This window comes from Marmota monax, unplaced genomic scaffold (assembly GCF_021218885.2).
Source record: "Marmota monax isolate L192 unplaced genomic scaffold, Marmota_monax_Labrador192_F-V1.1 WCK01_AAM20220418_F8-fsc00015, whole genome shotgun sequence".
NCBI classification, from domain to species: domain Eukaryota; kingdom Metazoa; phylum Chordata; class Mammalia; order Rodentia; family Sciuridae; genus Marmota; species Marmota monax.
The window spans coordinates 23,869,712-23,884,460 of NW_026692194.1; the positions used below are offsets into that span (position 1 = coordinate 23,869,712).

Below are 14,749 nucleotides of genomic sequence, written 5' to 3' on the forward strand. Positions count from 1 at the left end.
TTACCAGAACCTGGGAAGAATTTGGGGAGGGAGGAATAGTGTTAATGGTGCAGCTGGGTTGGCAGAATGATTTAATGCACAGGAGGATAACTTTGGTGAACAACAAGTAATTGAATGTTTCAAAATAGCTACTAGACTCACAAATTAAAAGTAGCCTCCAATTTAATATCCTCTTCTAGCTACTATGATCAATCAAGTTTAAGAGTAGCTATATTTACTGCTCTAAATTCCACAATTCTCAATTGCAGCTTCCCAAAATACCAGAATTTGATTTTCAACCTTATTACTCCAATAAAATTTTACCTTGAAGATGTTTCTAATACTCTTACTATGAATGCCAAATCAAATGGTCACTTCTAAGACTTTATTTGACCCCTCTATAGCAGCTGGCAACATGAAACACTCTTGTTATGCTGAAATGTTGGAGCTTCTAAATGGAACTATGCTGGACTTTCATTTCATTTTATATCTTCTTTCTATTATGCCAACTGTCATCCATGAGCTGAACAGGCCCAAATTCTTTTGGCTAGCCAAGACTAACATGTGCACCAGAACTGGAATTTAGTTATCAATATGTACATATTCATACACCATATTCATATACTGCAAACTCAATATTCAAAAACTGAATTCATAGTCTTTCTTCCTCCTCATATCTGGTTAACTGTATCATCTTTTATCTAGCTGGAATTTAGAATGAGACTTTTCTCTAGGTTTATAATTTATACTGGCTTATTGCAGTAGGTAAGCCAATTCAAATCCTTCCTTTCCCATTGTTAAAATAAGGGCAATCATGCCACTCCCCATCTAGTCTACCTGGAAATCAGTAAAAGATGTGAATTATGTTTAAATGCTTGATCAATCTGAAAGAATTCAAAATTCTTTCTTGATGCTTAAAAAAAGAAAAAAGTTACATGTGGTCAACCTCAGAGCAACAGGATGCTAGGAACTGTTTTTTTCAACCTTGAAGCTCATAGTATCTAGAAGTTAAAAATTCCATTGTATTGGGGTTGGTAATAAGTATCATAGCTTAAATTAATTTTTTCAGGATTATTAATTATTATTATTAATTTATCAATGGACAGATGACCAAGAGAGCTATTTAAACTATAATCATTTAAAATCATGTTTCTGTAATAACAGGATTTTTTTAATATATATGAACATATGACATCTACTTGTTATGTTTAAGATAGAATGGGAGACATAAAAAGAAGATTCAGTTCTTGCCCTCAATAAATTGTTATCTAGTTGGAAGATACTAACTTCACGGTAACAGCATGCCATAAAAGCATATAAGTGCCATCAGTACTATTATACAAACATTTCCAAATTAAGAAGCATAAGATGCTAAGAGCAAGGCCCTGCTTCAAAATAAAAAATAAAAAGGGCTTGGTATGTGGCTCAGCGGTCAAGTGCCCCTGGGTTCAATCCCTGGTATCGCCTCCCCCACCCCCGCCCCCCAAAAAAGTAAATAAAATAATAGACTTAAGTTGCAGAATTTCTTGGGAAAAAGAAACAAACTATAATCAGGTAATGCAACAGAAAAAAGACGTTTATATTCCCAATTAAATTTTCAAATAAAATGTTGCATAAAGCAAGACTCTCCCTACTTCACAACCCCCCTTACTTACCTTTACTCGGGACTGATTTTTTCACTGAGGCCACATGATCTTCAGAGATTGCAAGACGCCTCAAAACATCAGCGAGAGCTGCCTTTAGCACAGTGATTTCATCTTCTTGTTGTTGAACTCGTAATTCAAGAGCTGAGAGGCGATCTTGAACATCCGAAGTACTTGCAGCAGAAATACTATCATCTAAAAAATAAAATATTGAACATTTAAAAGATATTCTGCTTGAGAAAGAATCTCTTTCTTGTAAGAAAAACTATACCAAGGTAAGTTTGGCTTTTTTTGTTTGTTTGATAGTAGGAATTGAATCCAGGGACACTTTTAATGGTGAGCTACATTCCTAGTCCTTTTTATTTTGAGACAAGGACTTGCCAAGTTACTGAGAGTCTGCCTAAATTGCTATAGCTGGCCTTGAACTTGCAATCTCCTGTCTCAGCTTCCTGGGTTGCTGGGATCAGATGCATGCCACTGGGCCCAGCCCAAGGTAAATCTTTTTAAAAAGATGATAAAAATTAAAACAAGGACAACTCCAACATGTTTACACAGAATTACTATATAGATTAACATCTATAAAGATTTTCATAGTATTTTAACTAATTTAAAATAATAATAAAAGTTTTTAAATTTGTCAAATAATTAAAATGATGAAAATCTTCCCCAAGGTCAAGCCTCTTCCTCTTTTTATGTGGTACTGGGGATCAAAGCAGGGCCTCATGCATAAAAGGCAGGTACTCTACCACTGAGCTATAACCCTCACCCCAATTTTCCCCTATTTTTACACTATCCCCTTAGTTGGTTTTCTCACCAAAATGTTCTCTAAATATGTCAAAATTTGAGTTAAGAAGGGGGGGTGACCTCCAATTCTATCATCATAACATTATGAAGCAGTAAACAATATTCATGTTGAAGATCATATATATCAACAAGCTTCCCAGACATATTTCCATGACAATCTGATACTGAAGGAAAGATGGGTTTTAAATTTAATTCAGATGCCAAGTTCTGATTCTGTATTACAGTGACTTTGGCTCTCTGAGCCTCAATGTCTTCACCTTTAAATAGGATTGCTCTAATGAAGACATTTACATAGTACAAAAGGTATAATTTGAGAGCTTTGACTACATTCACTGTACAAGGCAGACAAAAATCTATGGCATGCTTAAGAAAAGAACGGGTAAGAACAATTCAGTCTCTCACCTTAGAATTTTTATATGTGATATCTTTCATTTCCATGGTAGTTAAGCTCAATTCTAGTTGATCCATACTGTTAGACCATGATCACTATTATTTCTTCCCAAAATGCTTTTCTATTTTCTGTCTAATAGGAAAAAAAGCAGACTTCCTCTTTTGTGAAGCAACATTTGGGGAGAATGGGGGTGTACAAGGGATTGAATCCAGGGTGCTTAACTACCAAGCCACATCCCAGCCCTTTTTAATATTTTATTTAGAGACAGGGTCTCGCTAAGTTGCTAAGTGCTGAGGCTGGCTTTGAACTTTTGATCCTCTTGCCTCAGCCTCCTAAGTTACAGCACTGCACCTGGCATGAGGCAACATTTTTTTTTCCTGGTTGTATATACAGTATATTCACACCAATTTGTGTCTTCATTCATGTACTTTGGAGTTCATCACATTCCACCATCATTTCTAACCCCCTGCCCCCTCTCTTCCCCTCCAACCACTCTGTCCTATCTAGAGTTCATCTATTTCTCCCATGCTCCCTCTCCCTACCCCACTATGATTCAGTCTCCTTATTATCAGAGAAAACATATGGCATTTGGTTTTGGGGGATTGGCTAACTTTACTTAGCATTATCTTCTTCAGCTCCATCCATTTACCTGCAAATGCCATGGTTTTATTCTCTTTTATTGCTGAGTAACATTCTATTGTGTATACATGCCACATTTTTTTATTCATTCATCTACTGAAAGGCATCCAGGTTGGTTCCACAGTTTAGCCATTGTGAATTGTGCTATAGCAGCACAATTTTTAAGGTCCTATTTGGGTTGCCAACTTATGATGCCTCATACCCACTTCTACCACCCCATAAAAGAGGTTGAACAATATTAGACGGCCTTTTTAAGGTTATAATACTAAGTTTTAAGGTTATAATACTAAGTTTTAGTATCAATTCACTACTATCAATTTCAAATGGTTCAATCTAATATTACTAGTATTATTTTAGTATCAACTGACTACTATCAATTTCAAATGGTTCAATCTAATATTACTGTAAGAGTAGTTATGAGATATTAAGACAAATGGAGACTTGCTAAATTTCCGAGAGAGAGAGAGGTGTAGCCCATTTTCCCTCTTGGTTCACTGAGAGGCTCACTGTAAGGATATAGCCCTAGGACTGCTGGTAGTAAAGAAACTTTTGACTACCCTGAGTTCCAATTCTAGCCTCTGAAACCTTGGATCTATTTTCACAACCAGTCTAGTGGTCTGGCACAATGGCGCATGCCTCTAATGCAAGCAACTCAGGAGGCTGAGGCAGGAGAATTGCAAGTTCAAAGTCAGTCTCAGCAACTTAGTGACAGCCTAAACAACTTAGTGAGACCCTATCTCAAAATAAAAAAAGGACTGAAGATGTGGCTTGGTGGTTAAGCATCGCCGGGTTCAATCCCTGGTACACAGAGACACACACAGACACAGAAAGAACCAGTCTAGTACTCTTCCCAGCTAATTATGTAATCTAACAAATTGACTCTTTGCAAGCTATCACTCTTGTAAAAGTCAAAGGTCCCGATCAAGTCAGTAATCTATGTGAATATGCCTAAACTGTTCTCCATTTATGAAAGATGAGCTGTAATTTAATAAATACATAATCTGTTTAATTCTTTTGGGAAGCAGGGCATGGTGGTACAGCCTGTAATGCCAGGAACTCAGACGGCTGAGGTAGGAAAATTGAAAGTTCGAGTTCAGCCTAGGCAACTTAGCAAGACCCTGCCTCAAAATAAAAAAGGCTGGGGATCTAGCTCCATAGTAGAGCACCCTTGGGTTCAATCCCCAGTACCCAACCCTGAAATCTTTTGGGAAGCCAGAAGAGCCTAGTGTTAAGATTATCAGACTATAAAGTTAAGGTTATAATACTAAGTTTTAGTATCAACTTAATGTTTATCTTTGGCAAGTCACTTAAGTTTTATGGACTCTGATTTTATTTTCTTTTTAATGACTAAGGTTTTTATTTTGTGAAACGTGAAAGGTGATTCCACTTGTAAAAATCCTACCCCAACTTGATAGACACTGTGGAAGGACCCAAGGAAATTTTTCAAAGACTATAATAAGCCACAAAGTTAACTATTAAAAATGTCCTGTGTTTGTATCATATCTTTCATATTTATTACCTCATCCCCTTCCTACACAGTCTATATTTTATATTTGAGGAAACAGCTCAAGAAATTAAGTAACTTGCCGAAGGTCACCAAACCAGTCTTACGTAAGACTCAAACACAAGTCTCTTGACTCCCAATTTAAATGCCCTTTATTTTATTTCTTGCCATGTTCTAATAATAATCACAAGAAGATTAAGTAAATGTAACTTTTTAACAAAGTCATAGAAGGAGTTTAAACTACTGAATGATATCAACATATTTTTATTTTAAAAAGGTCATTTGGCTGTGTTGTGAGAGTGGACTGGTACAGACTAAGAATAAATGCAAGTGGCTGTGTTGTGTGAGAGTGGACTGGTACAGACTAAGAGTAAATGCAAGAAGTCCAGACAGGGGGCTGCTGCAATAACCCATACAAAAGGTGATGGTTTCCTCAGTTAGGGTGAACAAATATGGACAAATATGTCTGCTACCTCAATATAAGTATTATTAGAATACCTCCCTCTTTCACTCACAAGTTGTCTAGTTCAGATGACCAATTAAAGGATTATTTTCACTAAAGCAAAAGCAATAGAAGTTAAAAGGAGCATAGAAGTATGTCTCTGCAATTTCTGATAGCTCTAAATCTCTGTAATTCCTTCCTGTCTAAATCTCAGTTCTTAACATTTTCAGGGGCATGAATCTGAGAATCTGTAAAAGCTTTGATAAAATAGTACATTTTGGTGTTTCAATGAATAAATCTGCTTGCTTTTTACTGGCTATAACTGGTTTACCCACATTTAATCTCCTCATGCTAATTAATTCTTACTGCCATATAGGTAGGGTTCCATTAAGTTACTATTCCATAGTGATGTTCTTACTGCCCTGTTGATTACTGCCACAAAATCAGAAATGGCCTAAAGTCCACAGAATACTATGCAACAATAAAAAAGTAGGTATATAAGCTAAAATTCTAAAAGATCTGTAAGACAATTTAAGTGAAATAAGCAAACTGCAAAGCAATATATACTGAATGACTTACTAAAACGAACACACATGCACTGAAAACACCTCTAAAAAAATAAATAAATAAAGCAGGCATGCCTCTAAGCCCACCTACCACAAAGACAGAAGCAGGAGGATCACAAGTTCCTGTCTAGCCCGGGCAACTTAAACTTAGCGAGATCTTGTCTCAGAAATTAAAAGGGCTATAGATGTAACTCAGTGGTAGGGGCATCCCTAGATTTAATACCCTATACCATAAAATGGGGGGAAAAGTAAACAACAATTAAAAAAAAAAAACCCCAAACCTTCATATTTATATAGATATGCAATACACACAGAAAAAGCACATATTTCAAACTGGTAATTGGGTTACCTCTGACTTGGAAAATAAGATTAGAAGGGTGGGAATAAAATGAAAATTTTGCCTTTCGGCTTAAGTTAACTCTAAATTATTCGAATTCCACAATACAAGGGTATCATGTGTTAATTATGCACTTCATTTAAGTTAAAAAGCACTGCCTCTAAACCTTGAGTTCTTTTTTTTTTTTCACCTTTTCTTTTTTTTTTTTTTTAAGAGAGAGTGAGAGAGAGAGAATTCCAATATTTATTTTTTAGTTATCGGCAGACACAACATCTTTGTTTGTATGTGGTGCTGAGGATCGAACCTGGGCCGCACGCATGCCAGGCAAGAGTGCTACCACTTGAGCCACATCCCCAGCCCTAAACCTTGAGTTCTTAAGACAACTTTTCACTAGGCACAGTGAAAAAAGAACAATATAATAAAACAATTAACTTAAACTTGCATTCAGAGATTACTAAAGCTAGAACAAAAACTATTTTGAAGTCCAACAATCTTCTTCATCATTTTATAGACAAGCAAGTACACCAAGCTCTTTAGAAATTAGGTAAATTTACCATGGTCAAACAGCAAATTGAGGTTAGAACTTCTGCTGATGACTCTGTTCCATTGCTCCCTTTTCATTTTGAAAACTCCTCTTCCAATCTTAACGTACCACACTCTCATTCACGATAAACGTTTTAGGAATACATCTGTACAGTAAATAGAATATATCCTTTTATACTATTTTTTTTGGGGGGGGGGGGGCACTAGGAATTGAACCTAGGGCTCTTTATCACTGAGCTATATCCACCGTCTTTTGTTTTTCAATTTGAGACAAGGCTTACTAAATTACTTAGAGCTTCACTGAGTTGCTGAGGCTGGTCTCAAGCTTGCGATCCTCCTGTGTCAACCTCAGAAGTCACTTGAGATTACAGGCATACAGCCTGCACTCACTTATATTCCTTTTTCTTAATGTAAGTATATTCATTCCCTTTCCTTACTTCATGGCAGTCCCTTGTTTTGTTTTGCTCCTTCTCAAAATAGTTTCTAGATTCAGGGTTAAAATACAAACAACAAATGAATTCTCAAGAAAGGTAAAACTAATGAGAAAAGAAAAGAGGAGGAAGAGGAGAACTATGAATCTCTTACTCATCAGTCTATTTACTGGCTTAAGTAAATTTCTTTTATTAGAGGCATAAACAAATTTATATGTAACTTGTAAACTTTAATATTCAATATTATCATTTTAAAAATCCAATGACAGCCATTCATTAACTGAATCATAGTTAACCTGTTTTCTGAATGGCCAAGAAATGTGTTACCTTTACAGAGATAAATACACTACATTTTATTCTAAGTATCTAGAAGGTGACAATACAATATTGTACTAGAATTTTGAATTTTAAGTAACTCTTAATTTTAAGTAACACCTTTTGAATTTTAAGTAACTCTTTCTAAAATGGAATGCTATACTTGCTTTTTTCCTAATAGAGGCATACAATTATAACCATTTCTTGATGATTCAGTCTCCATTTAGACTATTAATTACTATGCTGCAAGTACTGTGATAAAATGATGCCCTAGAGGCTATTACATGTCTAATTAAATAAGTGAATAACTGAATAGTTTCTAGTCTTTCTTTATACCTTTTCTCCTTATCGCTTTGCAGTTAGAATTAACTTGCCCATTTATAACAATGTTCCCTTCCAATTTAATTTCCTATATTATGGAATATTTGGTAACTAACCTTTATATGAAGAGAAAAAAAGTCTCTGAAAGGAGGACCTTTCTATTTAAAAATTACATATGCATGTATACATGCACATGTATATATACACTTAATTTTATGTGAATGTATACATGCATGTATATGTGAGCATGCGCGTGCACACACACACATTAATTAAGTAGAAATGTCCTTCCCTTACAAATGAGCTTACTGAAATCTTGAGAATTAACCAAGATTGTGCAGCTAGTAAGATGGAGAGCTGGGATCTAACCCAAGTCTGTCAGATCTAAAATTCAGTTCTTTTTCATGCCAGACTGCATATTACATATTTTGAATATACAAAGACACTCAACTTATTTGGGGCTCATTTTGCCATAGTGTAACAAGGACTCTGGTCTCCTGACCAAGTATGGTTATTTCATCTCTTTATTTTCACTGATAAAATAATTTATCATTTACTTTTTGGCTCTTGGATAGATTTCAGATTGATACTGATATTCCATTATCTTTAGTTAAATGAGGCATTCAAACATACAGGATAGGGTTTCTGGTTATGATTAAGATTGAGAATCCTCATTCCACTTCTTTCCCTAACTACAACAAAATATTCTGAAAAGAATGCATAAAACAATTACTTGAGATCTTGAAGAACAAATATTAAGACATATTGAAAAGGGAAATCAAATTTTGAAGAATGACCCATGAGGCAATGAGTTCCCTTGCTTATACATATAGCTTATAAACTTTGAGAATTGTGTACAAAAAAAGCTCCTGATAAAACCCTTTTTTTCTCTGATCACCTTTAACTTTCCCAACCACACAAGTCCCAGCTGTGAAACTGCAACACATGGCAGCAGTGGCATGCCATGGAAGCATGAGGGACTCCCGTGTGTGCTCTCTCTCTCACTGCTTTACCTTGAGTGGACAGCAACACAAGGAAGGGGAAAAATCCCAATTTTCTAGGAAGATCGCAAGGAAAGGGGGTCCATGAGAGCTTGACTGGATGGAGGAGATTACAGAGAGGAAGGAATTAGAGAAAGGGATCCTAGGCTCATCCTCCCAGCTACACAAACACAGAAATAACTGGTATCAACACAGTAAAGATTTTTGAGAATTATGGACCAGTGGCCAGGTCCCAGACTGGTCTATGCACAGTGCACATGAAAAGCTGACAAGAACAGACCTGGAAAAGTTTTTAAAAACAAAATGACATTGGATCTAGAGTGCATAGAACACAGGTCAGGAACTGTAGTCTGAACAGAGCTGAGTGACTAATGAAACAAAAATTATTAACATTTGTCAGCAGAATTTAATAGGACCCAAAGTCTCACAGTATAATATTCAAAATGTCCAAAAATAATCCAAAATTAACTGACATTCAAAAAACCAGGAACACCTTAAAAAAAAAAAACCACTCAAGGAAAAAAAATCAACCAACATGAAATGACAGATATTGGCATTATCAGAGTCTTTAAAACAATTATCATAACCACGTTACACAAAGGAAGGGGGAACATTCTTGAAATAAACGGAATAAAAGTCACAGAAAAGAAATAAAAATTATTAAAAAAAACTCAAGTGGAAGTTTTATTTTTTATTACTTAGAGAATACTTTATTAGTTTCTGTAATCAAACAATAAGACCTTACATATTTGATACAGTGTAACTCCTATACAAATTAAGTTTAACATTTTTAAACCAATATGGCTATTAATTTCTGTATAATGCCGACTCAAGATGATAAACTGAGATACTTTTTCCAAAGTTGAAACCACAACTAAAACTTCAAATTCAAATACATATATGCCATGACATGCAACTAAGTCATTCAGGGTCACTCCAGGTGAAATTTGGATTGGCACACAAAGACAGAGAAAATACCTTTTTCTTGGGGTTCTTCAGCATTGGCTCCTCTGCTCCAGCTCCCACAAGGGAGGCAGAAAAAAAAGAGAGGAGGAGGATGTTCTGAAGCCCCTTTTTACTGAGGGGAAGACACTGGAGAAAGTTTCACCCCAAAGAAGGGGGTCAGGTTTCAGGGGGTTGAGTCTAACTCCATGATGTCTTATGGTCAGCAGATTGACTGACATCTTGGAAGGCCACACCTATCACAGAGGATCATAGGCAGAGTGAGCAAAACGGACACATAACACCACCAGCCCAAACAGAGAGGCAAAGTCAGTCCAGTCCACTCATGTACTCATGCTCTTAATTCACACACACACAGCTGGCTTGCCATACATATATATGTATGTGTATATATATAAATAAATACATATATAAATTCATACACACACATACATACATATATAAATAAAATGTGTGTGTCAGGGAAAGAAAGACCACAATAGCAAGATCTGGCCTCAAAATAAAAAGGACTGGGGTCAATGTAGCTCAGTGGTAAAGTGCCCCTGGGCTCAATTCCTATTACAAAAAGAAAGAAAAGACACCCCCCCACACCAAAAAAACAAAACAAAACAAAAAGACCCTGCAAAGTTCTTTTTATAATTTAAAAAGATATTCTAGAGTGATATCATTAAAAACAGCTCTGAAAAAGCACTATCACTACTACATATCATAAAGCAGGTACAAGAGATTTTACATTCACAGAGTTATGATACAGTTATGATACAGTACTGTCCTTCCTACATCTATACTGCTATAGAATATAATTTAAAAGAAATTATTTGCAGGGCACACTGACATATGCTTGTAATCTAAGCAACTCAGGAGGCTGAGACAAGAGGATCTCAAGTTCAAGGCCAGCCCCAGCAATCTGGCAAGTCCCTAAACAACTTAGTGAGACCTTGTGTCAAAATAAAAAAAAATTAAAAGCTCTGTGGTAAAGCATCCCTGGATTCAATCTCCAGTACCAATAACAACAACAACAAAAGGGCATTATTTGAAACTTGATTCTACTTTTCCAGCAGAGGGCCCAAAGGTTAGTATGACACAGCTGTATGTGTGAACTATGAGCATGAATACATAAGTGGAGAATATTTCTTTTTGTTTGTAGCACAGTTCTAAGTACTTATTCTCTTCATGAATATCAACTAAAAACCATTCTTTAAAAGCCAGGAAAAACAAAACCACTGTTGAATTCATACAAAAGTGACCAAATGGTCAAATGGAAATTTCAGAACTGAAAAATAGCCAATTTTTAAAAACTACAGAGGGGCTCAATAACAATGAGAGAGAAAAAGAAAAGAACAGTGACCTTAAAGATAGGCTGACAGAAATTATTCAATTTCAACACAGAGGGTAAAAAAAAAGACACAACCTCAGGCCTAACATTTGTGTCACCTGAGACCCAGAAGGAGAAGAGAAAAAGATTGATATGTGATAAATAATGGCTCAATTTCCCAAATTGTTAAATTAAAATTTACAAATTCATTTCAATTTAGTATATATTGAAATCCCTATTTCTACCACAAATATAAAATCCAAGTACAGTAGATTAAAGAACTAAAGACAAACATACAAATTTAAAATTTTTTAAAATTTTTACAAAAGTTATGTTCATATCCTACAAGTAGAGAAGTCCCTAATCAAGACACAACAGATTTACCGTTAAAAGACTGATTTGACTACTTTAGAAGTCAGAATACATGCACACTAAAAGACATGAAAGAAAGGAGGAGGGAGGGAAGAAAGAAATCCATGAACAGGGAAAAGATAGTTGTACCACATATATTTGATAAGGGTTAGAATCACAAATAAAGAATCCCTACAAATCAATTAAGACAAACAATCCTACAAAAAAATTAGTAAAAGCCTTGAATAAACACTTCATTGAAAAAGAAACATAAATGGCCAATAGATAAACGAAACGAAACGAAGCTCAAAGCACCTAATTAATAATTTTGGAAAGAAACACTACAACCATATAAAATTGGCAAAGGAAAAAAAATTAAGTCTGACAATATCATGAGCTCCCAAAGATATGGAGTAATGTGAACTCTCATACATTACTGGTAAGAGGTCTCTTGTTTCAATAACTTTAGAAAAAAAACACCTTAATGCTATCTAGTAATATTAAACATGCAAACATCCTATGATCAAGCAATTCTATGCTCAGGTGTATACACATAACCCTACAGCAGGAACAAGGAGACTTATTCTGTAAAGGGAGAGGTAGTAAATATTTTAAGCCTTGAAGACCACACAATCTCTGTAGCAACTACTCAGATGTGCCTTTTTTACACAGAAACTGCTACAGATAGGTTAATAAAAGAATATGCTATGTTCCATTAAAACTTCACTTATTTAAAAGGTATCCTGTCAAGCATAGTTTCCCAATTTCAGCTCTTGAGAAACTCTAGCACATATTCTAAGAGACATGTTCAAGAATATTCAAGCAAAAAAAAAATTTTTTTAACTTTTAAAAAAGAAAAGAAGGAACATTCAAGTAGCATAATTCATCATAGAAACACTGAAAACAACGTAAATAAATATCCATCAACTGTGAAACAGGTAAAGGAGTTGTAATATAAATAATGAAGAGAATACTATAGAGGGCTAAAAACAAACTATGGCTACATACACCATCATGTATGAATCTCAGGACCATATTGAGTGTAAAAAATTCAGGTGAACTTTAATAAATAAAAGTAAATCATTTATTATTTAGAATAAAACTATAAATAAACAATAGAATTATAAACAAAATTTTATGACAATACGTATTTCTCCCCACCCCATCCCTTTTCCTGCTACTGGGGATTGAATCCAAAAGCACTACACTACTTTTCTTTTTAAATTTTTAATTTTCAGAGAGGGTCTTGCCCAGCAACAATAGTTATTTCAGATAGTGTAGGGCAAGTGAAAAGATAGAAAGGTGTCCACAAATAATGGTATATCTATAATTCAAACAAAGATCACATTATACTTTTGAGGAGAGTAAAAGAGTTGTGTGATGTTTCTCTTATGCAAAGGTGGATGGGGAATGTGGTAACTAGATGGCATGAGTGATTAACACTGGTTTTTAAGAACAACAGAATCATTTTTGCAAATTATATTCCAAAACAGACAAAAATCAAGTTGTACTTCCAAGGAATCCTAGGATTTTGTGACACAGAATCAACTAAACCAAATGGTCTTTAGGATACTTTTGTCTAGTAATATGAACCTAAGGTTAGTTGTTACTATGAAGAAAAACAAACAATAGTTCTTCATTTCAAAAAGATACATGAGATAAAACATCATTCTAAGAACAAATATTAAAAATTGTTTAAATGGCCTGATCTGTTCTCCCTAAAGTACTAGTTGAGACACTGGGCAGTTGTTATTGGATAGAATGGTAACAGGCGATTAGATTAGAATATTAGAGAAGTTGTATAAATGAAAAAACATGAGAAACCAGTAACAATAATATGCACTGTTCATAATTTTAAAACTGGTACTGGCCTTCCCATAAAAAGGCAAGTGATCAAGTAAATGGTTACACTATGGAATACTAATATTTTTTAAAATACTACTCTTAAAAATGGGCTGGGGTTGTAGCTCAGTGGTGGAGTGCTTGCTTAGGATGGGTGAGGCCCTGGGTTCGATCTTCAGCACCACATAAAAACAAATAAACAACAAACAAATAAATAAAATAAAGGTTAAATTCTTGTAAGAAAAAAAAGGATGGCATATATTTATAATTATAAACAAGTAAGTTTAGCAGGAATGACAACATACTATGGAGAAAAAAGTTGCAGGACAACATTTATACTCCAGTGTTATCTGAGCAGAACTAGACAAACACACATGCACAAATACATTGAAAGATTGGGAGCAAGCCTTTTGAGAATTTTCTATCAAAAAAGTCTTTATAAACAAATTTTTTTTTCAAGTAAAAAAGCAACAAAGCAAAAATTAGGCTACAATATAAATCTATTTAATATACCTAAGTTTTTAATGCATGTTTGGTCAATTTAGAGATTTTTATGCACAGTGAATGAGAACATTTCTGTAAAAATATTATTATTAGGATAATAAAAAAGAATATTCTCAGGCTAATGAAAGGCACAAAAATTTAAAGATTGTTTCTCCCAAAAGAAAAAAGAAAAAAAGCCTACAACTGATTTGTCACATTAGTGAATTCAAGAAGGCATTTAGCAACTTAAACTTGTTATTGCTTTGTTCTTGACTGAAATCAATCATCTTCAAATACTGCTTCGAAGATAGAAATATCAAAGAACTATATTAAAAAGTCAATGCACTGTGTATACTACAACTGCTAACATTTATTTATGGAAACAAACTGTAAGAAAATGTATTTATAAACTATAAACAATAGAACATATGGAAATAAATTTATACAGGAATTAATGACTTCTATTCATCTTGATAAACTACTTTCAAAGTAAAAATTTCTCTCAAAAGAGCTTTTACTAAATACGGTATTTCTACTGTTGAAGCATTTTTCTTTAGTAAACAACAGTATGAATTATCTCCAGCTAGTAATATGATTATATGAAAATAAGACTAATTTCTGGCTTCAACAAAAACACAAATACTGTTGTAGACTCTTTATTTTTCTTTGTAAGGTATTCTTACTAAAAATTCATCTAGCATAAACTAGAAGAAAAATTGTTAAATAACAGAAAACAAACCAAAAAATCATATTGCTACTATTATTTTGAGCCATGACAACTAGGTCTTAAAAAAAAAAAAGAATTTACTTCATTTTGTCACCAGAATTCATTCATAATTAAAATGGTCTTTTTTCAAAGCCTCATTTTATCACAGAACT

General features: G+C 34.3%; 1 protein-coding gene across 4 annotated transcripts in view; it reads right to left on the reverse strand.

Moving 5' to 3' along the window:
* Eml4 (EMAP like 4) overlaps nt 1-14,749 on the reverse strand; it is a 137,905-nt gene that overhangs the window by 73,197 nt on the left and 49,959 nt on the right. For all 4 annotated transcript variants that reach the window (XM_058573568.1, XM_058573565.1, XM_046425276.2 and 1 more), the window contains exon 2: nt 1,635-1,817. In XM_058573568.1, coding sequence (XP_058429551.1) covers nt 1,635-1,817 — 183 coding nt within the window. The remainder of the gene's footprint in view (nt 1-1,634; nt 1,818-14,749) is intronic.